This window comes from Colletotrichum phormii (genome assembly GCF_030913505.1).
Source record: "Colletotrichum phormii strain CBS 102054 chromosome Unknown BDP81scaffold_2, whole genome shotgun sequence".
Lineage (NCBI taxonomy): Eukaryota > Fungi > Ascomycota > Sordariomycetes > Glomerellales > Glomerellaceae > Colletotrichum > Colletotrichum phormii.
The window spans coordinates 1,207,557-1,229,546 of NW_026851444.1; the positions used below are offsets into that span (position 1 = coordinate 1,207,557).

General features: G+C 53.9%; 10 protein-coding genes across 10 annotated transcripts; 3 read left to right on the top strand and 7 right to left on the bottom strand.

Annotated features, from left to right (window-relative positions):
• Window positions 1-1,137: 1,137 nt before the first annotated feature.
• BDP81DRAFT_83465 (uncharacterized protein) lies at window positions 1,138-3,574 on the top strand. The gene has a single exon (XM_060596360.1). It carries the CDS (start codon window positions 1,403-1,405, stop codon window positions 3,374-3,376), a length of 1,974 nt encoding a protein of 657 aa, XP_060450488.1. The 5' UTR covers window positions 1,138-1,402; the 3' UTR covers window positions 3,377-3,574.
• Window positions 3,575-3,989: 415 nt separating this feature from the next.
• Window positions 3,990-4,607, bottom strand: BDP81DRAFT_415746 (uncharacterized protein). Its single transcript, XM_060589476.1, has one exon. It carries the CDS (start codon window positions 4,566-4,568, stop codon window positions 4,353-4,355), a length of 216 nt encoding a protein of 71 aa, XP_060450489.1. The 5' UTR covers window positions 4,569-4,607; the 3' UTR covers window positions 3,990-4,352.
• Window positions 4,608-4,935: 328 nt separating this feature from the next.
• BDP81DRAFT_415748 (uncharacterized protein) lies at window positions 4,936-6,218 on the bottom strand. The gene is made up of 2 exons (XM_060589477.1): window positions 5,756-6,218; window positions 4,936-5,694 (listed from the first exon to the last, which is right to left on the bottom strand). The coding sequence occupies exons 1-2, from the start codon at window positions 5,867-5,869 to the stop codon at window positions 5,302-5,304; spliced, it is 507 nt and encodes a 168-aa protein (XP_060450490.1). The 5' UTR covers window positions 5,870-6,218; the 3' UTR covers window positions 4,936-5,301.
• On the bottom strand, window positions 6,213-7,181 carry BDP81DRAFT_415749 (uncharacterized protein). Its single transcript, XM_060589478.1, has one exon. The coding sequence runs from the start codon at window positions 7,069-7,071 to the stop codon at window positions 6,514-6,516; it is 558 nt and encodes a 185-aa protein (XP_060450491.1). The 5' UTR covers window positions 7,072-7,181; the 3' UTR covers window positions 6,213-6,513.
• Window positions 7,182-8,957: 1,776 nt separating this feature from the next.
• BDP81DRAFT_457318 (uncharacterized protein) lies at window positions 8,958-9,614 on the bottom strand (the record flags this gene model as incomplete). The annotated part of the gene is made up of 2 exons (XM_060593268.1): window positions 8,958-9,207; window positions 9,271-9,614. The coding sequence occupies 2 exons, from the start codon at window positions 9,612-9,614 to the stop codon at window positions 8,958-8,960; spliced, it is 594 nt and encodes a 197-aa protein (XP_060450492.1).
• A 1,514-nt stretch (window positions 9,615-11,128) lies between these two features.
• On the top strand, window positions 11,129-12,272 carry BDP81DRAFT_83504 (uncharacterized protein). Its single transcript, XM_060596362.1, has 5 exons — window positions 11,129-11,238; window positions 11,406-11,534; window positions 11,579-11,581; window positions 11,607-11,860; window positions 11,933-12,272. Exons 2-5 carry the CDS (start codon window positions 11,448-11,450, stop codon window positions 12,183-12,185), a joined length of 597 nt encoding a protein of 198 aa, XP_060450493.1. The 5' UTR covers window positions 11,129-11,238; window positions 11,406-11,447; the 3' UTR covers window positions 12,186-12,272.
• BDP81DRAFT_83493 (uncharacterized protein) lies at window positions 12,273-12,706 on the bottom strand. Its single transcript, XM_060596361.1, has one exon. The coding sequence runs from the start codon at window positions 12,576-12,578 to the stop codon at window positions 12,360-12,362; it is 219 nt and encodes a 72-aa protein (XP_060450494.1). The 5' UTR covers window positions 12,579-12,706; the 3' UTR covers window positions 12,273-12,359.
• Window positions 12,707-14,820: 2,114 nt separating this feature from the next.
• On the bottom strand, window positions 14,821-15,391 carry BDP81DRAFT_415754 (uncharacterized protein). The gene has a single exon (XM_060589479.1). The coding sequence runs from the start codon at window positions 15,196-15,198 to the stop codon at window positions 14,938-14,940; it is 261 nt and encodes an 86-aa protein (XP_060450495.1). The 5' UTR covers window positions 15,199-15,391; the 3' UTR covers window positions 14,821-14,937.
• Window positions 15,392-16,337: 946 nt separating this feature from the next.
• On the top strand, window positions 16,338-19,755 carry BDP81DRAFT_83531 (HECT-domain-containing protein). Its single transcript, XM_060596363.1, has 7 exons — window positions 16,338-16,781; window positions 16,883-16,908; window positions 16,969-17,007; window positions 17,063-17,168; window positions 17,228-17,361; window positions 17,433-19,437; window positions 19,493-19,755. Exons 1-7 carry the CDS (start codon window positions 16,747-16,749, stop codon window positions 19,590-19,592), a joined length of 2,445 nt encoding a protein of 814 aa, XP_060450496.1. The 5' UTR covers window positions 16,338-16,746; the 3' UTR covers window positions 19,593-19,755.
• A 1,059-nt stretch (window positions 19,756-20,814) lies between these two features.
• On the bottom strand, window positions 20,815-21,805 carry BDP81DRAFT_457320 (NADH-ubiquinone oxidoreductase 19.3 kDa subunit; the record flags this gene model as incomplete). Its single annotated transcript, XM_060593269.1, has 3 exons — window positions 20,815-21,265; window positions 21,377-21,551; window positions 21,793-21,805. 3 exons carry the CDS (start codon window positions 21,803-21,805, stop codon window positions 20,815-20,817), a joined length of 639 nt encoding a protein of 212 aa, XP_060450497.1.
• Between the last annotated feature and the right edge of the window lie 185 nt (window positions 21,806-21,990).

Below are 21,990 nucleotides of genomic sequence, written 5' to 3' on the forward strand. Positions count from 1 at the left end.
GTTTCGGAGCACAATCCTCATCCACACCACCCACACACCTCGTACGTACCTCACACCCATCCCTCGTTCCTTCCACACCCCCATTTTATGCCTCCCCCCCTTGCATTCAATACACAAATTGCCTTTTCCTAGTCAGTCGGGTCCCTCGCATCATCGCCAAGTTCCAACACCAACAAAGCACAAGCGCAAAGCGCCAAAACAATCCACTTCAGCTTGCCAACTGTGCATCCACCTCGCCCCGTCCACCATTCTCACTCAGTCCAGTCAGTCTCTTGTTGTCACTATTGCTGCTACGGATACTGCTACCTACTGCTTGCTTGCACCGCCGCGTACGGATACCTTTACCGCACCGCCGCTGCGCCATCAACAATCAGCGAACGAGCAACAGAACCACCTGCAGAGGAACACTTCCAATTCGCCTAATTCACGGCCCATCCCCTTTTACACAATCTACCGGCACCTTTTCGCTGCCCGGCTGCTTTTGCTAGGTACCTATTTACCGTACGGATACCTTTCTCTCTCTGGCCCCCAGGGTCCAAGGCCCACCCGCACTCGCAATCACCACCCCAGAGGCCAATTTCCCACCAAGCTCACGCACGTCGCCCGCCTGAGAGGTCTGAAGCTGCCTCCTTCCCCGACCTCTGACAGTTATTCTCGCTCTTTCCGCTGTCATCCCCATCTCCAACATTTCAACCTCCTCACAAACAACCTCTTTCTCCCCCCAAAACCGCTCCAAAACCGCTCCAAAACCACTCGTCCACACGACACAGAGAACCATCATCGGCGTCGCTTCTTTTATTTTGCTCGCCCAACTCTCTTCGCGCATTCATTCTCGCACCATTTTCTTGCGCGATATCGAGGCTTTCGTTAGTTCTCGACTATTCTGCGTCGCTGTCTTCGCTGCGCGACCGTCCCAATCCCATCCTTTTGTCGCCGACTCGCCTGCTTCGGTCTCCGGCTCTCTCTCTCTCTCTTGCCTCTGGCCTTCCTGAGCGGACGCCCGACCACATCATCACGCACCACTCGCCCCCCCCTGCCACCCCTTTTCGGGCCCCATCATCCAAGTCCAACCAACGCACCGCACACCCGTCGCCTCGTCTTCGCCCACGCCCAGAGCAGCCACACGCTTACACCCGACTTGTCTGTCTGGGGAATCCACTGTTTACGTCAGCCCCCCGTCGCCAGCTCGAAGCTCATTGCACGCACCTCAGCTTTTCGGCTCCTCTGCCTGCATCAGCACCACGTCGCACGCTGCAGGTGCCTGGTCCGTCCGCCACTGCCACCTTGCACCTTCGTCAGGCTGTTGCCTTGCGCCTCATCCCACGTCCGCATAGAGTCGTCAGGCCGCCCTCAACGCGACCTTTCATCCCATCACCTTCACTGCTCCCAGTGAACCGCGCTTATGTTCCGATCACTCTGGAGCAGCGAGCGGGGAAGCGAAACGACCATCAGTCACATTCAACCCATGCCTTCATTCGCGCAAAAGCATCAGTTCATTCTGCCGCAACCTGCGCAAACGGCATCACTGGCGGGCCCATCGTGCCCTCAAAAGAGGCGTCTGTCAAGCGTTGACGACTCACCTTCACCAGATGCACTCACCGCCACTGAGCAGCCCTTGAAGCGGGCCAAGCTGGAGGGCACCAATCTCACCGTCTCTGACATTCCTTCCAGTGTCGTCTCTGACGCACCAGCATCCGCATCTTTGCCTGTGCCTGTGCCTGCTGCTGTTCCAGCAGTGACTAACGACATGGAGGACGCGCGCGACGCTATCCAGTATCAATTTGGTCTTGAGATCTTGCTCAAACACAACGAGCTGAGGCTAATCAACCAAGAACTGGCGAAATGTCAGGTCGCTCTCGAGCAACTCCGTCGCTGCCATCTCATTCCGTATCCCACTGCCTGTCCCACCCCTGCGCAGATGGTTGATATCAGCAACGGAAAGGGCCCAGCTCTGCAAACTCGTCCGGGAGAGCCTGCTCCCCAATGGGCTGCGCCTTTTGGAGTTGTCGATGGGCCTTACGCTCGACACTATGCCAAGTGGCTCATTCCCGATCCCAAGTTTGATGGCATGCAACCTGAGTGGTACCCTGTGCTCGAGACTGCCCGTAGCAGAAGCTCAGTTGAGGGACGAACGACAAGGAACAGCATGTCTGATCTCGCCAGCGCAAACAAGAACCGCTCGACTCGGGGTATTGGTAGCCAGAAGCTGCAGTCTCTCTCCAGTGGTTACCCTCAACCGAAGGAGAAGGCCGGACCTTGTGTTCTCAAGCGCTCCGATGGCCAGACTGTGAAGCTCGTCTGCCTGGATTGCAACCGGGAGAACTTCAGCAGCACTCAGGGCTTCATCAACCACTGCCGCATCGCCCATAGGCGAGACTTCAAGAGCCACGAAGAGGCGGCCGTTCATTGCGGTCACCCCATTGAGGTTAATGAAGGCGGCAGTATTGTTGGAGAGGAAAAGGCTGCCCCTCCTCCTCCCTCAACCGCCATCGCGTCTGGTCTCGTCCATCCCTTTGCTCAGACCGACATGTCCACCCAACAGGCGTACGTTGCCTTGCGTTCTAGGATCGCAGATTCCCTCAAGTTGTATCGTGATGGCAAGCTGCCTGGCGTTACAGGCATCCCTCAAGGTCCTTCAAAGGCAGAGCCTCCGAGGTCCGCTGCACCAAAGGCTGCAAACTTCGTCGCCTCGGCTGACACCCCCTTCCTTTCGCGACTCATGCAGAGCAGAAACTTCACCGGCAACCTCAGTGACATTGTCAGTGACGCCAAGGAGAAGATGTCGCTGGAAGACCTCACCTCGCCGGGAGAGGAATCTGAAGACACCGAGACTGGTCTCGGCAGCCCGAAGAGCAATGCTGGAACGGCTCCTCGTATGCCTGCCATGCGCATGCCTGCGAGGGCACCAATATCACCCGTCACTCTGACATCGTCAACGAGACCAACAAGCAGCAAGGGGAGGTCACCTCCCACAGGCTTCGCTTCGCCGCCTATGAGCAGTCCCGAGAAGGACGATGGACCCACCAGGGTCTTGATTCACTCTGGTGATGATGTCGACATGGAGGACGTTGACCTCAGCCCTAGCACAATGGTCAGCAACAATGCACCTTCACTTGTCAGTGACGATGGCGAATATGATGACTCCGACGATGGGTCGTCTGAATCAGGTGTGAGCGATCGCATGGACGCCGAGTCGGTGTCCGACGTTGCTGAGATCACACTTGATGAGGATCACGAAGGACGGCCCCTTGGTCATCACCGGGAGTCTAGCGGAGTCGGCTCCGGCACTGCGATGCGTCTCAAGAAAGATGAGAACAAGCACGTCACTTTCGTCAGCCCTGTCCATGACAGCGCGAAGCGAGCCCGAAAAGTTTAGAGCGCTGTCAGTACTTTACAGAGTCTGATAAATGCTCTCCTGTTTCTTTGCAACAAGATCTCTTCTCGAGGCAACACTCAACTTGCCGCCAAACCCCCCTTTTCACTGCTTTCTTCGGCGACCAAGACCTTTTTTGCGCATACATACTCCTTTTTAGTCGACGAAAGTTCTTTCCCCTCTTATTATTATCCTCTTTATTCATACGACTCTGCGCAACCAGGGGTCAAATAGGACAGGCAAAAAAAAAGCAGGCTGCGGTGGCGTGTGTGGCCGGAGATGATAACGTCACTTGTTAGAGATATGAACCGGGCGTCACGGTTGTTGGGAAGCGTCTGCCTTTTGCGTACTGTTTTTTCTTGCTTTTTTTTGCTTGTAGACTTTATACTGTTACAACTTCACTGCCTTGGACCAAAGTCCTCCTGGAGGTAGGGGACTGAGGCCCGCGACGATACTCGAAAAAGAGGGAGATGGTCTCCCGAAGGAGGGACACAACGCTTATGAGCCAGCTGTAGGATTCGAGGACACTCGTGTTGTATCATAGCGGTTGGAGAAGAAGGCTTGATGAAAACAATGACGATAACGAGCTCACATTGAGCAACCAATCTTGAATTGTCTACATGATCTGCACGTGACTTTGGTGATGTTGCTACCTCGTCGCCTCCAGAGAATACATTCTTGGCGCCGAGATTCACACTTGGCAGACATTCCTTGAAGGAGGGGTCAGGGTTCTTGATGAAGATCATCGGCGAAATGGATATGCTCCACCAACTTCAAACCGACGAAACTCGCGCACATTGCGCCGAGAAAGGGAGATCATAGGTGGTAGGCAAGATGCACCGGAGAATCGCCGTAGGAGTTGGTCTGCATCCAGGTTCGGGGTTCGAGATTGACGCCGCGATTATCCGTCATCTAGTATACTCGGTACGGATTTTCGTCCTACCCGCAATGTTGTTTATTGACCAAACTCTTGTCGTTTCTATATATCTGTGACATATTCTAGACCCTTAGCAGAGAGATATACCCTGCATGTATTTGGGGGCCACACGGGGTTAGCAATGGGAAAGTCGGGACTGACGAGTATGAGACACTCGAGGCATCTAAGCAGGTACGTTCCTTGCTTTGGAGCAAATGACAACAACAGCCAAAAAGCATGCGTTGCGGATACGTGCGCGCAAAGAGCTGGGGAATGCATGGAGTGTTGTTGTTGGCCTGGCCGCTAATGTAAGGTGGTAAGGTAGGTTCAGAAATGTTTCGAAACATATGAGAATTTTGGGGGGCGTGGGATTGTTACGGAGTTAGTGTCGCTGAGTCAACCCCCGGTTTCTGTGATATTTTGTTTCGTTTCGGTCTCTCGTTGTGTTGTTGCCTTGCTAGATGCAACATACTTTGAAACTAGTATGTAAGTAAACCTACCGACTGTATTTCTTCTTGTAATGCTGTGTAACATGAGCTACGGCACGTTCAACGAGATGGACAATCCGCATGGCAGTTTCCTCCAGGCAACGGATGACAGAGAAATACATGTTCAATGGGAAGTCACAGATATCATCAACCGGCTCTTTTAGCACATGCTGTCTCTCTTTCTTTCTTGTCGACCTGTTTCTCTCTCATCCATGAAAAGTGAACTTCATGAAGGTTGGCTGGAATTAGGTAATTACAAAGATTAAGCATATACAAAAGTGGTTGGTTTTCTTTCGCCGTTCCCCCCTTTCCTTGGCCCGAATTCTCGCTTGGGTGCCAATATGCTCCGTCAAATCAGGTCCTGTCCTGTAGTCTTTGCGTAAAAGGAACATGCTGAAATCTCTTGAGCACCGTAAACATAATCGCTTTAAATGACATGATGTTTGGTATCTTGGTTCCCCCCTTCCCTAAGATGGTTTAGGAGGAAGATTATGTGCGTTATCTTGAAAAGATTTTTCATTCGTTTAGAGGACAGCGGCAACGACACCAGCAACAGCGAGGAGAACCCCGCCGGTGTTGCGGGCGAGCTGGCCAACACCCATGTTGGCGGTGCTGGAGCTGGAGCTGGCTGAGGCAGTGGAGGAAGCGGAGCTGCCAGAGGCGCTGGTGCCCGTGGCGGCGGTGGCAGAGGCCGAAGCGGAGGCAACGGCACCGGTGGCGGAGCCGGTGGCCGAGACGACGGACTGCGTCTTGCGCATGGCGGCGGAGCCGTTGAGGGAGGCCTGCTGGCAGAAGATGGTCACCTGGTTCTGGGCGGGTGAGGCGCGGGAGTCCTTGGGGCAGTTGTTGTAGCAGGTGGCGACGGCCTGGTAGGCGGCGCAGAGGCAGTCGTAGTCGGTGGAGTTGCAGTCCTTGACCTAGAGAGCATGTCTTGTTAGTACCATAGTATAGGTGGGTAGAGTCTTTGGGGAATATTACCTTTGCGTTCTCGCTGGTGAGGCAGGCCTCGACGATGGGAGCGGCGTCGCAGTCATCATCGGCAGCGGCAACGACGGCGGCGAGGGCCAGAGCGAGAGGGTAGAAGAACTTCATTTTGAATGTGTGGAAGTGTTGACGGTAAAGTCGATTATTACGGGGTTTGTATTTGAGGTTATCGAGAACGACGGTTGTATGGTGGTTCCAACGAATGTATAGAGTCTTGAAGACTGTAGCGAGTGACTGGACGAACCGAGAGGAATTAGGTTTGTCGAAGACGGAATAAGCTGTTTTTGATGAACAGTGGGTTGGCGGAGGCTTATTACGGGAGGGGAGGAGGAGGAGGGAAAGGCAAACGAGAAAAGTGAGCGAAAGGTGGCAGATGGAGTATATTAAGCAAATTAGGGAACGGCAGCAATTTCATCACAAAACGTTGTATCCGGACTTTTATGATCCTCTTGGGGGGAGCACCCGTTGGCTGGGGGTGGGAGAGTGAACTAGCATCAGGATCGAGGAGAAGCAACTCCACGCACCCCCTCGACTAGACCGAGGCGGGCAAAAGCAGTGGCGCGCGACGCTAGCGAATTCGAATATATGATAGGCCGATCAGGCATTTTCTCTCTCCTTCTCCAGGCAGAGGAGCCAACAAAGTGGAGGACCACACAGGAGGAAGGGGGGAGCGGGCCATGAAGCCGCACCTCCAGGGGTTTGGCGGTTCGGGGATTCTTGCTTGACTGATGGAGATTGATGAGGCTACTTTGCTAGGGCCCCCGTATTCCTCTGTGTATCCGATATGTGTGTGACAGTGAGGTAGCAGCGGCAGTGGGAAAGTAGTGAGGGGGAGGAGAAAAGGAAACAATATCCGCCCTCTGCAGCAGGCGCCACTCGCCAGCAGCAAAAGGGGAGTGGATATTGGGGACCGACACTGGGAACATGGTGATGGCGTCAAGCCCTGGGCTGCGAAGAGAGAGACAGAGAGGATCAGGAGGAGGAGGAGACTTCTCGGTGCTCACTTTGAGAAAGGTCCCTGTGACCCTGGTGTCCCTGCCAATCCCCGCCCAAATCTTCCCACTTTCGGCTGTAGAAGCTACCCAACCCCAATCCCCGTCCTCATTGCTAGCATCAAGCAGGGACGGAAGAGAAGGGGGCAACCGTTTGTATGGTGTAGAAATTGCTGTGCACGCGCGCCTTGTGTGTTTCTCCAGCCTTCTAGTTCGAGGCCGTGGGCGTTTCTGAAGGATGGAGATTTCCTTTGAGACGGGTTTGAGGAATGCTTCCAAATTGTTGGTGAAGATACGACCGCGATCTAGGGCCATCATGGCTGAAGACGCTGGAACTAGCTGGTCTTCTCCTCTGCTAAATCCCCCTTTCTTTCTCTTTGGGCAGCAGAAATCCAAGTCTCACTCGAGGGGCCTGGTTCGAATGCTAGTTGCCGTGCCGTGCTCCCTCGGTGGCTGACCAGGATGCAGAACATATTGCCTTGCCGTGTTCTGGTTCGGCAGCTATGCTTCTTTCCAATATATTGTGCAGTGGTTGCCGAAGAAGGAGGGTGGTACGATCGGTTGAAGGAAAAACGGGAACAAGACAAACGGAGCGAGGTTCGAACGACGGCGGCGCGAACATGGGGCCCGGACGTCGAGATGAAGTCTAATCTTGTTCGTGAACAAGGGGGCTGACGATTTGACGGGCTGTTGATTGGACAATGCTCCCTCTTTCTGGGGCCATTGTTTTTCTTTCCTGGACTTCACGGTTCACCCTACCCCCTTGGCCGCCTTCTGCCGCGAGGAAGCAAGGGTAGGGCGTCCGAACCTCGAAGGATGCCACTGGATGCGTTGCACCAAAACGCAAGTACCGTTTCCCTGTGGGTGGTACCCGTACGTATACGTTTCTTTGCAAGCTGCGTATTGGGGAAAAAGTCATAATCCGTATTCGTAGATCTCACTCTCGTGGCGAAGAATCCCATTCAACTTCCCAAGACAAAGAAAAGGCCATGGGAAGTGCGGCTGACTGCAGCCGGTCTCGAGGCGTCTGATCTAAACATGAACGGCGCGGCTGTCGTCTGTTGTTTCTCCTGCAGAGGCTTTGACCTCTTTTTGTTGCATATGTAGCGGCTGCCCGTTTGCTGGCACCTTGGCTCGAGGGTCGAGATTTTGATATGCTTATTTCCCATCTTCAAGGCACGGCAAGCGTAGCTCTTTGACTGGCCGCTTCTTTGTTTTTGGCTCGAGTTTCAATGGGTCTCGTTCCCTGCTGTCGCGTCCGTGTTGTGTTTTTGTGTTGCATCTTTCGAGTTCGTTGGTCCTATGCCGTTATTCATGACTGTAAGCATCTTATTGGCATATACCTCTTGATGCTACTATCCAGCCACCTTTTTTCTTCTTCTAACGATCTCGCCCTTTTCGTATCCAACGTCTTTCGCCCACTAGCGCTATATTGGCGTGTTTGCCTGAAGCTATTCTCGTTCTTGAGTACGGGGTATCCACTGAAGCACCTTGAATATGGAGCGTGGCGGGACGTTGAGGAGGCGAACATCATAAAAGTTGTTTCACACAGCCCAATGGCTGCCTCCTGACTGGCAGCTGCATAGTATATGCAGTAAGAGCAGCAATACGAGGTGCAGTAGCAGCCGGGGCGGCTGGTGTTGCATCGCGGAGGTTCTCTGCCGGCAACGTACCACATACCCACCGCATCTGCCCCCGAAAGTCCGGCCGACACCACCATTGCCCAACGGTCCAACCTCGATCCATAGATCGAAACGTTGATCAGAAGCCCGAGTCGATCAGAGTTGTTCACTAGTCCGTGGTTGGTCAAGCAACAACTGACTGGCAGCTACCCCGGACCCGTCCAACAAGCTCTTGCAAAAGCCATCGGCGGCTTCGTGGCAGGGTGATTGAACATACTTCGGGTCGAGGCGTTTGAAGTATATGGGTAGATCAGCAGTGTGTTTTGCAGGTTCCTCCACGACTTTTGGGTTGCAGTAGCGTCATCTTGACAAAGGAAGATTTTATTCGGTCAGATAAAGCTGGCCAATTCAGAGAAGCAAGAACACCTTCGGCCTACTCGCAAACGCGCTCCTTGTGTGCCTGATCATTCATTATCATTAGTCCATTCCCGAAGGGTATCGATCATCACATGAAAGCGCTGCCACCGATGCTACCGATGCCGTAATGCCAGAATACCAGAAACATGCCCTCCAGCCTCCAGATCACCGCCGTGTCAACTGCCTCTTCATCTCTCCATTCTCCCGCCTCAGAATCGCCAGTTGCTCCTCGAGCCCCTCCATCCTCTCCGCGGCTCCCATGCTCATTTCCTCGACCACTTTGACGAATCTGAAGAGACGGAATACAATGACGAGGGAAGCAATTTCTTCCACGATGCCGTGCGAGAGCACGTCGATAACAAAGCTTGCCACGATGACTATGCCATCCAGCAGGTGAAACCACTCTGCAAAGTACCTGACCACGGCTTGAGTTAGAATTTACGCTTAATCAAAGATGTGGTCCGGGAATTTATCTCACCTCCATCCAAACGCAATGACACACAATACGAGTTCGATCAAGAATAGAGAGCTGAACACGAGGCCGGCAACGGTGAGACCCTCGCGCGTGTTCTTGACCCACGGCTCGTCTTCCCGCTTCATATCGCAGGCGACGAGCTCGACAAAGATGTTGGCCATAAGCGCAGCGACGTCGAGGGATACGAGGGCCAACACGGCATAGTGCTTCTTCCGAGACGAGAGTACGTCCTGAAGGCTCGTCCGTGACTGGTTCAGCTGTCGCCTGATCGGCGCCGGCCGCCTGTTCTCGCGGAATCCGGAGAAGGACCACAGCAAAGGCCGGATCGATTCATCGTCAGACGCCATGGTTGATTAAGAAAGGTCCCACCATTCAGGGCACAACAGGAAGCAAGGGTTCTTTTTGGTCCCCAGAGACAGGACCCGTGGTAATACGAAGTGTATATCGCGCGCGTGCAACGATCGCGATGCGCAGCCTATCCGGGCGACGACAGATCCTTCCCCTCGCGCGGTGAAGCGAGATGAGCGCGGGCAATAGGAAAACACAGAAACAAAAACAAAAATCCGGGGCCAAGGAGGATAGCCGGCAACCCGGCGATGCGGTGCTGACGCAGTGCACCTTCAGCGACGTCACACGTGGGCTTTCGACGACAAGCGCACGAGGCGCGGGTGCCGCAATCCTGTACTTGGGTTGCTGACTAAGACGCTACACCATCTCACTTGGTGTGGGACAACAACCTCCGAGAAGGTTTCAATGACGAACAGGAAGGGTAACACATTCACCGTGGAGCTGAAGGTATGGACGGCAATCTTGGTGATTCCGTAATGATTCCGGACTCGGACCCGGGTGGATCACGGACGGACGAGCAACTCGGAGACTGGGGGGATTCGGCGCCGTTTTGCTCACGGTTGTGATCGACTCGGTAAATTGCGCCAGGAGTCGAGGGGTCCCATCCAAAATGTTCCCATCGTTCTACACTAGGTAAATAGTAAACATTGACTGCCCCCGCTATGACAGCACCGGTGGAAATTTCCAATGTATCATGGGCAGGGTTTGTCTCGAGACCTAGTCATTGTACCACTGAACCAGTTAATCAAAAGTATTGAAGTCGATGCCGAAGATCGAGTGAGGTCCTGCTAAGACAAAGAGCTCACCGGGCGGTAAGGACAACAAGGTAAAGATGGAGAAGAGGAGGAGGAGGAGGAGGAGGAGGAGGCATCCACGGGTTGATATGTTTCTTTGTTTCTCCGATCAGAAATCCATTGACAGATGACACCCACTAGATTATCTTGTCTCTCAAAGTCATCTGGCGCATATCCCAGACCTCGATATCAAGAGTAGCCTGGAATGGAGCCTACGGATTGGATCAGCGCGAGGCGTTTCTACGGCCAGAAGCAGTGAATGTATTGATGAAAATGGTGTCTTGATCAGAGTGGTCACAAAGCAGTAAACAGAATGCCCTTCACGTACGCGGAGCTTTCAGTAATTGAGAGGAAGCAACCTAGAAGGTATCTACACGGCCGGCGGCAGGCACAGCTAGCTCCGTAACCCCGCTAGACAAAGTGCTTTCCAAGGTTGACCGATTTCGACTTTGCGAGTCCGCGGTACCTTCCTCTTCTACCAACGCCACCTTGGGCACTTAAAAGAAGAAACCGAAAGCCCGTCTTCATATTTAACTCTGTGATTTTTGTGAAGTTTTCATTCATCATCTGGATAGACTGAGCGTGCGTTACCAGCTCTAAGGTAGGTAAGAAGTCCGTTGCCTGACGAAAGCTTGAGGTCGGAGCTCTTATCTCTTATCGGAGCATCCGGCTAAACCGTGGATTTTCCCCTGCCCATTGGCATCAGAATTCCTGGATACCTTCACTACGTCTACCTTATCCTCCAGCTCCCGTCTTGTTCAGCCTTTGCGCAAGCTGCTGCATCAATTTAGCTCAGGGTCTGAGCTCGTCAACTGCGGTCGTTCCAGCTGTGAGTATTTCCTCTCAAACGAGAGATCTCTCTGTAGGCGCGAATAGCTTTGAGCGAGGGGGCCCCTCCCAAGGCTGTGGTCGCCTTAAAAAGGGCGCGTCTGCCTTGTCGCACCATTTCTCCCTGCCCAGTTCCAACATCGATAGCTAATCGTCTATCCTCCTCAGAACCGTCAAACACACTCGACAACGACTGCCACCATTGCAGCCATGGCGGACGTCAAGCCCGAGGATACCCCTGTGGAGGACCACAACATCGAGAACAACAGCGTCGGTGAGGAAGACGGCCACGATGAGGTGCGCAAAGAGCCTTGATTCGCCATTGGCTTCGCAGATAAGAGGAGGTAAACTGACAGAAGACCGTAGGAGGAGATCTCTGCGATGAAGAGGCGGGTGGCCGAGATGGAAGAGGAGGCCGCCAAGTTGCGCGAAATGCAAGCCAGCCTCGACCAACAGAGTCGGGAACTTTCAGAGAACAAGGAGGACATCGACAGCCGCAGCATCTTCGTCGGCAACGTCGACTACTCTGCTTCACCTGAGGAGATTCAAGCTCACTTCCAGAGCTGTGGCTCCATCAACCGCGTCACGATTTTGTTGGACAAGTTCACTGGACAGCCCAAGGGGTACGTTGCAGAAGCCACCCACGAAATGCGTCTTGAACTGGCTTGGAAACTAACATCTTTTTTGCGCTACAGATACGCCTACGTCGAGTTCACCGAGCCTAGCCTCGTCGCCCAGGCCCTCGTCCTTAATGAGAGCGTCTTCAAGGGCCGCAACCTCAAAGTCGTCCCCAAACGCACCAACATTCCGGGTATGTCTCGCGGTCGTGGTCGCGGCGGAGGCAGAGGAGGTCGCGGCGGCCTCGGCGGCCGTGGCGGTTTCCCGCCTCGTGGCGGCTACCGTGGAGGCTACCGCGGCCGTGGCAGAGGAGGATTCACCCCTTATTAGGCATTAGGCAGAGTGACGCCTCTCGAGGGCTCGCTCGTGTCTAGTAGCCCGGATTAGTGGGCGTGACGCGATTCATTGCTTCGATTGTAACATACAGGATGGTAGGGAAAGGAGAAAGATTCAATATGGCGTTCAGGGATTTGGTCAGGCTTTTACATTCAGTCGACGAGTATTTCAATTTCGATGGATCAACACCCGCATCTCAGAGTACAATCTTGGACAACGAGTAAAACTTGTGGAATGACAGCTAGTAGATTGATGCGTAATCTGGTTATGGCTGGCAGGAGAGGTCGAATGTGATGAACAGAAGCGTAACGCCGATTGACGAGATTCCTTGCGGTGTGAGCCAGCCAACATTACACTCCCAGCCGAGCTTCGTGAAGATGCACGCATACCCGTCCTATAGTCAAACCCAGATTAACGTTTGAGCACTCGTCATATGCCAGCGCATAAAAAGATCTCTGCTGTCACATGGACTATACTGCAGTTTAAGTAGAGATGTATGTTCCTCGATATCGACATCCCCGAATCGAAATGGCCACAGAGTCTGGGCCTGGAACCGAGACCTCTTAAGTATGGTTCCCGTTCATCGAGTCTACAGAAGGCGTGGAATCATCGTTGTACACTTCTGGGCAATCAGCGAACGAATGTTTTTTAGTATTCCAAGTTGACCACAGGTGCGTGGAAAAGTTTGCCCTATACGGATATCACTTCGTACAATAGACCTGTAACTACACTTCCTAGCATAGAAGTATCTTTGAGTTAATCCTGTAACAACTGGCCCCTATGATACTGTATCTACAGAGCTTCTGCTGCGAAAGACACCCCCATGAGATGATATCTTTGCCACAAGTCGCTGTATAGCCTTACTGTATAGCGATATGCCGAGCAATTGGGAATTAATTAGAGATTAAGCATGTATAGCATCACGATATCTCCATCACCCTGTATAGGAGAGTCGACTTATACGTCATGGCATCCAAACGTCAAGTGACAAGTCATGTGAAAATCGCAGAGCCGGGACGTAGACGAGACGAGACGGGCGAACAAGCCTAGTGGTGCCGTCCTTTCGCAGGTGACCCACGACGCCGCCCGACCCGGGCGCACAGTTGCCCGCCTCAGGACGGGCTTCCTAATAAGCATCCATCCCTCCCTCCCGCGCGAGCTGGCACACGGAAGTGGCTGTCCCCAGTGGTTTGAAGGGGGATGGCGGCGCAGGCAAGCCACTCAGAAAGAGGGCCTCAATCGACATTGGGAATCATCCTGACCATACACGGTGTCAAACCGACGGAAGACTGCCCTGGAAGAGGAAGGGCAAGAGGGTGTTCTTCCTACCCAAAGGATTGGACGGGTTGGAGCCCTTCATTGGGATTGGGAATTAGCAAAAAGCGAAGCGTCTCTGCGGCACGTGCTTGCTGTACTCTGTAGGTTGCGATGCCGTGAGATCCCCTGCCTTCTATCTCTCTGCCTCTTGCCCCATGGTCCCGCGGCTGCGATTGGATTGCAGGGGCCCTCCCCATTTTCTGCCCTTTTCCCAACGGAAGGGAATTGGACAGAGGTGGAAGGTGATTGGATAGGACTTTTAGGCAGGCGACTGCGTTTGGGCTGGTCTCTTGTTTATTTATGGTATACCCTATGCCGCTTCTTGTTCACTGTGCTCTCGCGCCGAGCAAAAGAAGGGATGTGGATGGATGTGACGGTTGGACCGTCGGGAGGGATGAGGGGGAACGGACTGGACGTGCCGGGCACCAACCATTATGCTCCTCCAAAGGCCTGAGGCAACCTTGAGAATCAGCGTTAAGGAAGAGCGCTGGTGAAGTTGGCTGCCATGCTACGGAGGAGCTTGATGAATGGGTACCTAGGTTGTTACATGCTGAAGACAGACAGGCACGTAGTGAGATGCAGAGAGAAAGACAGAGGGAGACAGAGAAACGGGAGACAGCGAGAGGTGAGAGAGAGAGGGTGGCCGTAGCGCATGAACGGGGGGTTGGTGGTGGATGGGATGAGGAACAATGCGCCGTTTCTGCTTTCTCGCGTCCCCAAGTCGGCCGGTGCGTGCTTTTCTCAAGAGAAGATCTTTGAAAGCAGGCGATGAGAAATACAGATTACGAAGTCGACTTTTCTCTTATCCGCGGAAGACTCGAAGGTGAAGAACAAGAGCAGAGACTTTTGTTGATAACACGGATACTGATTCCAAAGTGGCCACAAGAGATTATGTAAAGAGTGGCATCTGCTCATACAATCGCTTGGTCAGGTTCTAGACTCCTGGTGACTCTGTGGACTCTGTGTCTACGGCCCGAACTGAGGGGCCTCCCAAACCTTTCGGGCCCCTCCCTCAGTCCCAAGTTCGCAACTGTTAGCACGGCGGCGCGGGTCAGGGTACAGGTGAGGTCGGCAGGGATCCCGTACCGAGTGGCAGGTTGTAAGGTCGTTCTCTCGAATCTGGAGGCACCTCCAGCTTGACGGGATTCGACTGACTATGAAGTACGGGGCAAGGGTGAAAAGACTTGGCCATGCCAGTCAGTCAGGGCACGCAGCACCGCAGGTACAGGCAAAGGCAGGCAAGGGGCGCGTGGGATTGGCAGCTTTCTGACGGCCATGGGCATCCGAAACACCATTGGGAACAGTGTTTAGAAGTTTAGGAAAGCTGGAGGCCCTGTCTCTCGCTCTCTCTCTCGGTCTGGTTTGTTTTGATTTCCATTTTCTCCCTGCGCTGCCATTCGTTGCCCTTGACGAGGTACTTGCAAAAGAGTTAAGGTGAGGTACTTGCTTCGCGTCCATCATTCAGTCGCGCACTGCCCGAACCAGAGTTCAAGGTGGATGATATGGAGACAGACGGGGAACTCCTAGACAATGTAGGACATATGAATCGATGGAGGACGAGTTCCCAGTTCCGACTGTACATTTCACGAGAAAGCAGACAGAGCTGGTCGCAGCTTCCAAATACTATGGCCAAGTTGCAGTATGTGATGAGCGAGACGCAAAGAGAAAATGCGAGCCTAGCAATATCCATCCATCATCAATCAACCTAGACTGAGACGTCATGTACACATGTATCGCACATCCATCTGTCGTTTCATTTTGCCAGGCAACACTCCGATCAAGACTTGTTTTGACATGTCATTTCGACAATACCATGGCCTCCCTCGATTCCAAAGCCATCCACAATGTATGAAAGTGTATTTGAGTTCTTCTGGATGAAGTGCTTGTTCATGGTGACTCGGTGAGTCAGGTGAAGAATAGGTACTTGCACTTCTCAAGGTGCTCGAAGCGAGTGGGTCTTCATCTGTGGATCCGGTCTCGACGACCCGACCACCGCCGAGAGGTTTTACCCGCTTTCCGTGGTACTCCACAGTGACCTTTGGGTCCCGCCAAGTACTAACAAGTGGGATTCGCCATCCGCACTTCCAGGTTCCTTGGCTCTTGATGTCGAACCGAGCTGGGAATCGCCTGGGACACTCACCTGCGGATGCATCTCCCTCACCTCATCCTATGTACACTCACCGTCAGTACCTATTGACCTGCCTTACCAACAGTGGAGGTACCTCGCCTAGGCCGCTACACATCACTGCCCTGCCACTGCAGCTGCGTCGCTGTTACCGCTGTCACCATTGCTGCAGGTGCCGTAATCACTGCTCCCGTCTGCCACCCTGCTGAGGTCATCAAGGGCGAAAGCTGATGGAAGCACAGGCAGGCCGCACGCCGCACGCCGCAAGCCGCACACTGGAGCAGAGTCAGATAGCGCTGGACCTGACACTTCCTCGCCCGTCCGCCTAACTACCATACCACCCACCACCTACCCACCGCATACCTCACCTCCCGCATCACGCCTAACAACCTTCTTTCCTCTGCTGCGAACTTCCGACCGGAGACAAATCCACTCGCACACACGTACCGTTTGACAAGCGCTCAGACGGGGGCAACTGACTGACTTACCTTGCCAAAACACCAAACTCGCTCCATCCTGTCTCCTCCATCAACAACCTCCAAACTCCCTCAATCGAATCCCACCGGTCGATCTTCGTCGCCCTCCGGAGAGAGAGAGAGAGAGACATATAGACGGCGAACGAAGTCTACTGCATCGCTGGTTCGATTCGATCCCGCCAGTATCCTTACCGTCCCTCCGTTGCTTTCTTAGCCTCGCTCGGTCTTCCCGCCCGCCGCGTCACCTTATCATCCGCCGCACCCCCGAAGGGAACTCCAAGGCCCCCAAAAACCCAGCCCACTTGGCTCGTCGAAGCGGGGGGCTTTTCTGCACTGCACTGCACAGCACTGCACTGCCTCAGCTCTGCCTTTCGCCGTCGTCCTTGTCATCGTCGTCGTCAACGCCAATCCACACTACGCTACATCTCACCAGCAAAAGCATCCTTTTGCTGCATTCCCGTCCCTATTGTTTTCGATAATCCATTCCGTCGTATCGCCGCGACCGGTCACTCTCAAACGTCATCCGCGAATCGTCCTCGTCTAACCCCTCATTTGTTCCAAGAACGAACGACCTTGTTCTGAGCACGCCAGATATTTTGGGAGTCGACACCGTTGTCGCTGGCTATCCCGCGACGAAATGAGTTCCTCCCGCAATGATGCCGGGCAGCCCAAGTAAGTAGTGCATCTGATCTTTTTCCGTCAGTCTGTAGACGCTGCCATTTGGACGTCACCGACGGTGAACAAATCACGAGAGCTAACTCTGATGTCTGTAGCCGCAAGCCCAACCTCCGAGTAACGAGTTCGTCATCCCCAGGTCGCTCCCTCTGCGCAACGGCTATCAATACTAACTTCAACGCAGTTATCGCTGCTGATGGCTTGTACAAGCGAGATGTCTTCCGTACGTCGCCACCCCCTTCCGATCCGTTGAAATAAACCATTAACACGTAAAACAGGGTTTCCGGATCCCTTCGCCGTCATCACCGTCAACGGAGACCAGACCAAGACTACGAGTGCACAGAAGCGGACATTGAACCCATACTGGAACGAGAGCTTCGACCTGTATGTTCTAGCCCCCAATATGCTCATCGCAGCCAAAACCATCCTCTGACATCATTTAGCAACGTGAACGAAGACACCATTCTCGCGGTTCAGGTATTTGACCAGAAGAAGTTCAAGAAGAAGGACCAAGGTTTCCTTGGTGTAATCAACGTTAGGATTGGCGATGTGATTGAGCTGGCACCGGACGCTGATGGTAACATTCTCTGCCGCATTCCTGCTTGCGTTGTCGCCACAGACTTGACTGACAAATGCCGTGCCCCACAGACCAAATGCTCACGCGAGACCTCAAGAAGTCGACCGATAACCTAGTTGTGCACGGAAAGCTGATCGTAAATCTGTCAACAAACCTTACCACACCAGCGCGGGCTGGGCAAGCATCATCCAGCCGTCCCTCACTTGTTCCGCCTGCTCAAGGGTCCAGCCTTTCGACGCTCTCGGCCCCGACGGCTGACGCTAGACCCGGCTCGGCCATGGGTGTTCCGAATGGCGGCCCAGCTCCTGGTTCTCAAGTAAACCTGCCGCACCGACCTGCGAGTATGACTTCCACCGGCCCTCCTCCGGCCGCGAATGGCGGGCCGCCTCCGGCACGCAACTCTAGCACATTGAGCCCCTTTGAAGATGCGCAAGGGCGCTTGCCGGCCGGTTGGGAACGCCGAGAGGATAACCTTGGCCGTACATATTACGTTGATCACAACACAAGAACTACTAGCTGGAACAGACCGACCGTTGCCGGGGCTGTGGAACAGAGGAACGATCGTGAAGCCGCAACCCAAGTGGAGCGCCAGAGACATCAGAACCGAACCCTCCCCGAGGATCGAACCGGCGCGAACTCCCCGACTTTGCAAGCTCAGCAAGCAGCCGCTCAAAGCGCAAACAACGCTACGATGATGCACACTGGAGCGACAAGCCCGGGCACTGGCGAGCTGCCGCCTGGTTGGGAACAGAGATGGACTCCTGAAGGCCGCCCGTATTTCGTGGACCACAACACCCGTACGACTACCTGGGTTGACCCCCGCCGCCAGCAGTACATCCGTATGTACGGAGGCCAAAACGCAACCAACGGCACCATCCAGCAACAGCCCGTTTCTCAGTTGGGACCTCTGCCAAGCGGTTGGGAGATGCGTCTCACGAACACTGCTCGAGTGTATTTCGTGGACCACAACACAAAGACCACAACGTGGGACGATCCCCGTTTGCCGTCATCCCTGGATCAGAACGTACCACAGTACAAGCGAGACTTCAGGAGAAAGCTCATTTACTTCCGCTCGCAACCTGCGATGCGCATCCTTTCCGGACAATGCCACATCAAGGTGCGGCGTTCTCATATTTTCGAGGACTCCTTTGCAGAAATCACTCGGCAGTCTGCTACCGATTTGAAAAAGCGACTTATGATCAAATTCGATGGCGAGGATGGTTTGGATTACGGTGGTCTCTCCAGAGAGTTCTTCTTCCTCCTCTCCCACGAGATGTTCAACCCGTTCTACTGCCTGTTCGAGTACTCCGCCCACGACAACTACACCCTTCAAATCAACCCCCATTCCGGTATCAACCCCGAGCATTTGAACTACTTCAAGTTCATTGGTCGCGTTGTTGGCTTGGCGATTTTCCATCGTCGTTTCCTCGATGCCTTCTTCATCGGTGCTCTGTACAAGATGATACTGGGCAAGTCGGTCGTCCTAGCCGACATGGAAGGTGTGGATGCCGACTTCCACCGCTCTTTGCAGTGGATGTTGGACAACGACATTTCTGGAGGAATCCTCGAGCAGACATTCTCCACCGAAGACGAGCGTTTCGGTGTCATGACTGTGGAGGATCTCATCCCCGGCGGTCGTGACATCGATGTGACGAACGAGAACAAGAAGGAGTACGTCGACCTCATGGTGAAGTGGAGAATCGAGAAGCGTATCGCGGAGCAATTCCAAGCCTTTAAGGATGGCTTCCATGAGCTTATCCCTCAGGACTTGGTCAACGTTTTCGACGAACGTGAGCTCGAGTTGCTTATTGGTGGTATCGCCGAGATCGACGTGGACGACTGGAAGAAGCACACCGATTACCGTGGATACACAGAGTCAGATGAGGTTATCCAGTTCTTCTGGCAGACGATCCGTTCGTGGGATGGAGAGCAGAAGTCGCGTCTACTTCAGTTCGCGACGGGTACATCGCGTATCCCGGTCAACGGTTTCAAGGATTTGCAAGGAAGTGACGGTCCGAGAAGATTTACAATCGAAAAGGCTGGAGAGATTAACAATCTTCCCAAGGCTCACACATGGTAAGATACTCACCCACAGCTTGCCGAATCTGTTCAAGCGCTGACCCTTTACTAGTTTCAACCGACTGGACCTACCGCCATACAAGAGTCTGGAAATGCTTCAGCAGAAGCTTACAATTGCCGTTGAAGAGACTATGGGCTTCGGTCAAGAATAGATGCCTCATACGTCCGATGGGGCCCATGTCTTAGCTTATGCGTCCAAGCATTTGCAAAAAGGACGACGGAAGCACGCGCCTTCGCCACGTAGTGGCTGGATCCTCGCCGCTGAATGTGAGGACAGCATGTGCAAAGCACATTGCATCCAGTACACGTTGGGGTGGGCTCGGCTCAAAGCTACTGCTAGTATGATTTCACAGCATCAAATTCATTCGGATGTTCGGCGTGCGGTAGGGATACTTGGAATAAACCTCTGTTTCTTCTTCTTTCTATATGCGGAGGGGTAGTGGAAAGTGATGACGAGACGAAGCGATTCGAGTCGAAATGTGGCAAAGTAAGAGCAGAGTTGTCAAAGGGAACTGTGTTGTACCAAAAGCTCCTTGGGTGTGGCGAATTTGCATCGAGAACCTAGATGTCTGCGAAGTGAGTCCGCAGCAAGGAGGGACACTTAATTACCGCCTCGGGAAGGAAAGATGCTCAAACGACCAGGGCTTCCGAGGGCAAGAGACAGGAAAGCTAAGCAAAGGGATGACGGGCACATTTGATTATTCTCGGGCATCACAACTCCAGTGCGATATCCGCATCAGACATAGTTATATACATACGTACCTCATCTGAGAGCACCGTTGCGCGTGTTTGTGTCTATCCAGCTATGCCAAGGCCTCTCGGGCCGTCTTAATTTTGGTGTGGTTATTCTGTAGAGCAGAGCCTCAACAGCGGTTTAGATACAGCAGCCTGTCTCCATTGGATGATGCAGATTATCCATGCTCGATACACTACGGGTTTCGAAGTAGGATATTCCAGTCCACAACTTGAAGATATCCTGATCCTGATCCTATTACGACACGGGGCTTTCAGTTTAAGTTAAACAAGGTTTTGAAATGATGGCAGAACTTGTAATCTACACGACCGCGATCGTCTGCGGGTGAATCCTCCGCATATGTACATAGCCACGCCCACGCACGCAACCGCATACAAAGGAAAAATGAAGCCCAGCCTGCCGTTATCAAAGGGGCCCAACGTGCCTGGCGTACCTCAATCTCTTCCCGGACCTAGCCATTTTCCCCCTTCTACTGACCGCAAATACCTCTCTGCTTGATATACGGCCCTAAAATACCGCTCCCCCCAGCCACGTCGTCTGAATGTCTCCCCATTCCGCATCGATTCCTTCTTACTTCCCAGTTCTCAGGCAAAGAGAAGCTCGGCAACAAGGTAGCAAATCTACTTGCGGTACCACATGCGGGTGATCTTGGTGTTGCGCATCTTGCGCTGGAGCTGGAAGATGCCGTACATGAGGGCCTCGGAGGTCGGGGGGCAGCCGGGGACGTAGACGTCGACGGGGACGACGCGGTCGCAGCCGCGGACGACGGAGTACGAGTAGTGGTAGTAGCCGCCGCCGTTGGCGCAAGAGCCCATGGAGACGACCCAGCGGGGCTCGGGCATCTGGTCGTAGACCTGGCGCAGGGCGGGGGCCATCTTGTTGGTGAGGGTGCCGGCGACGATCATCACGTCAGACTGGCGGGGGGAGGCACGGAAAATGATTCCGAGACGATCCTGATCGTAGCGGGGGGTGGAGAGGTGCATCATCTCGACGGCGCAGCAGGCGAGGCCGAAGGTCATGGGCCAGAGGGAGGACTGACGGGCCCAGTTCGTTATTACGTCGAGGGAGGTGCTGTAAAGAGAGGATTGCTTGGTTAGTGTACTGCCATTGGGGGTAGAGGAGAAGCTCGGTGTTTGATATCGGGGTGAGGCATATGCAAGGCAGATAGAGGGGGGGCCGTACAGAGCATATTGCAAAACACCCTTGGTGCCCTCCTGGCTAACCAGGGGCACCTCCTTCCGCTCCTTCTTGATGAGACCGGTCGAGTGCGCGGCGGCGGGGCTGGCGTCCTTTCGTGACGACGAGGAGATTGAGGCGGCGGCGATTCTGAAGGGGGTGATGGACGCGGTGGGCTTCGCTACAGTGGCCAATTGAGGTCAGTCAAATGCTTCGGCTTCTCTTCCCCCCATCGCGAACAGAGCTTCAATTGAAACCGCGAGACACAACAATATCTCCTTGATGGTTAATGACTGAGTCATTGAGGATATCGTCCGGGTAGGCGCGCAATTGATAGTCCCTCGAATGGGAGATTCGTAGTGGCGGTTGGGGTCCGGTTCCTCGGCAGACCGGGGACGACAACGACTCGGGGGAGAGCTTACCTCGCAGGGCCATTGAGGCCGCTGTCCTCGTGGAGGAAAGCATCTTGGTGTCCGGTATGGTTTCGTCTTCTTTTCGCAGGTTGATGAGGAGTGGAGAGGGTTTATCGCGGGGAGGGGCGGCCGGCGGAGGACGACGTTCGGCAGCAAAAGGGTCGGGGGGGCTCTCTTTTTCGGGAAAGATGGTTGACGTTGTCGACG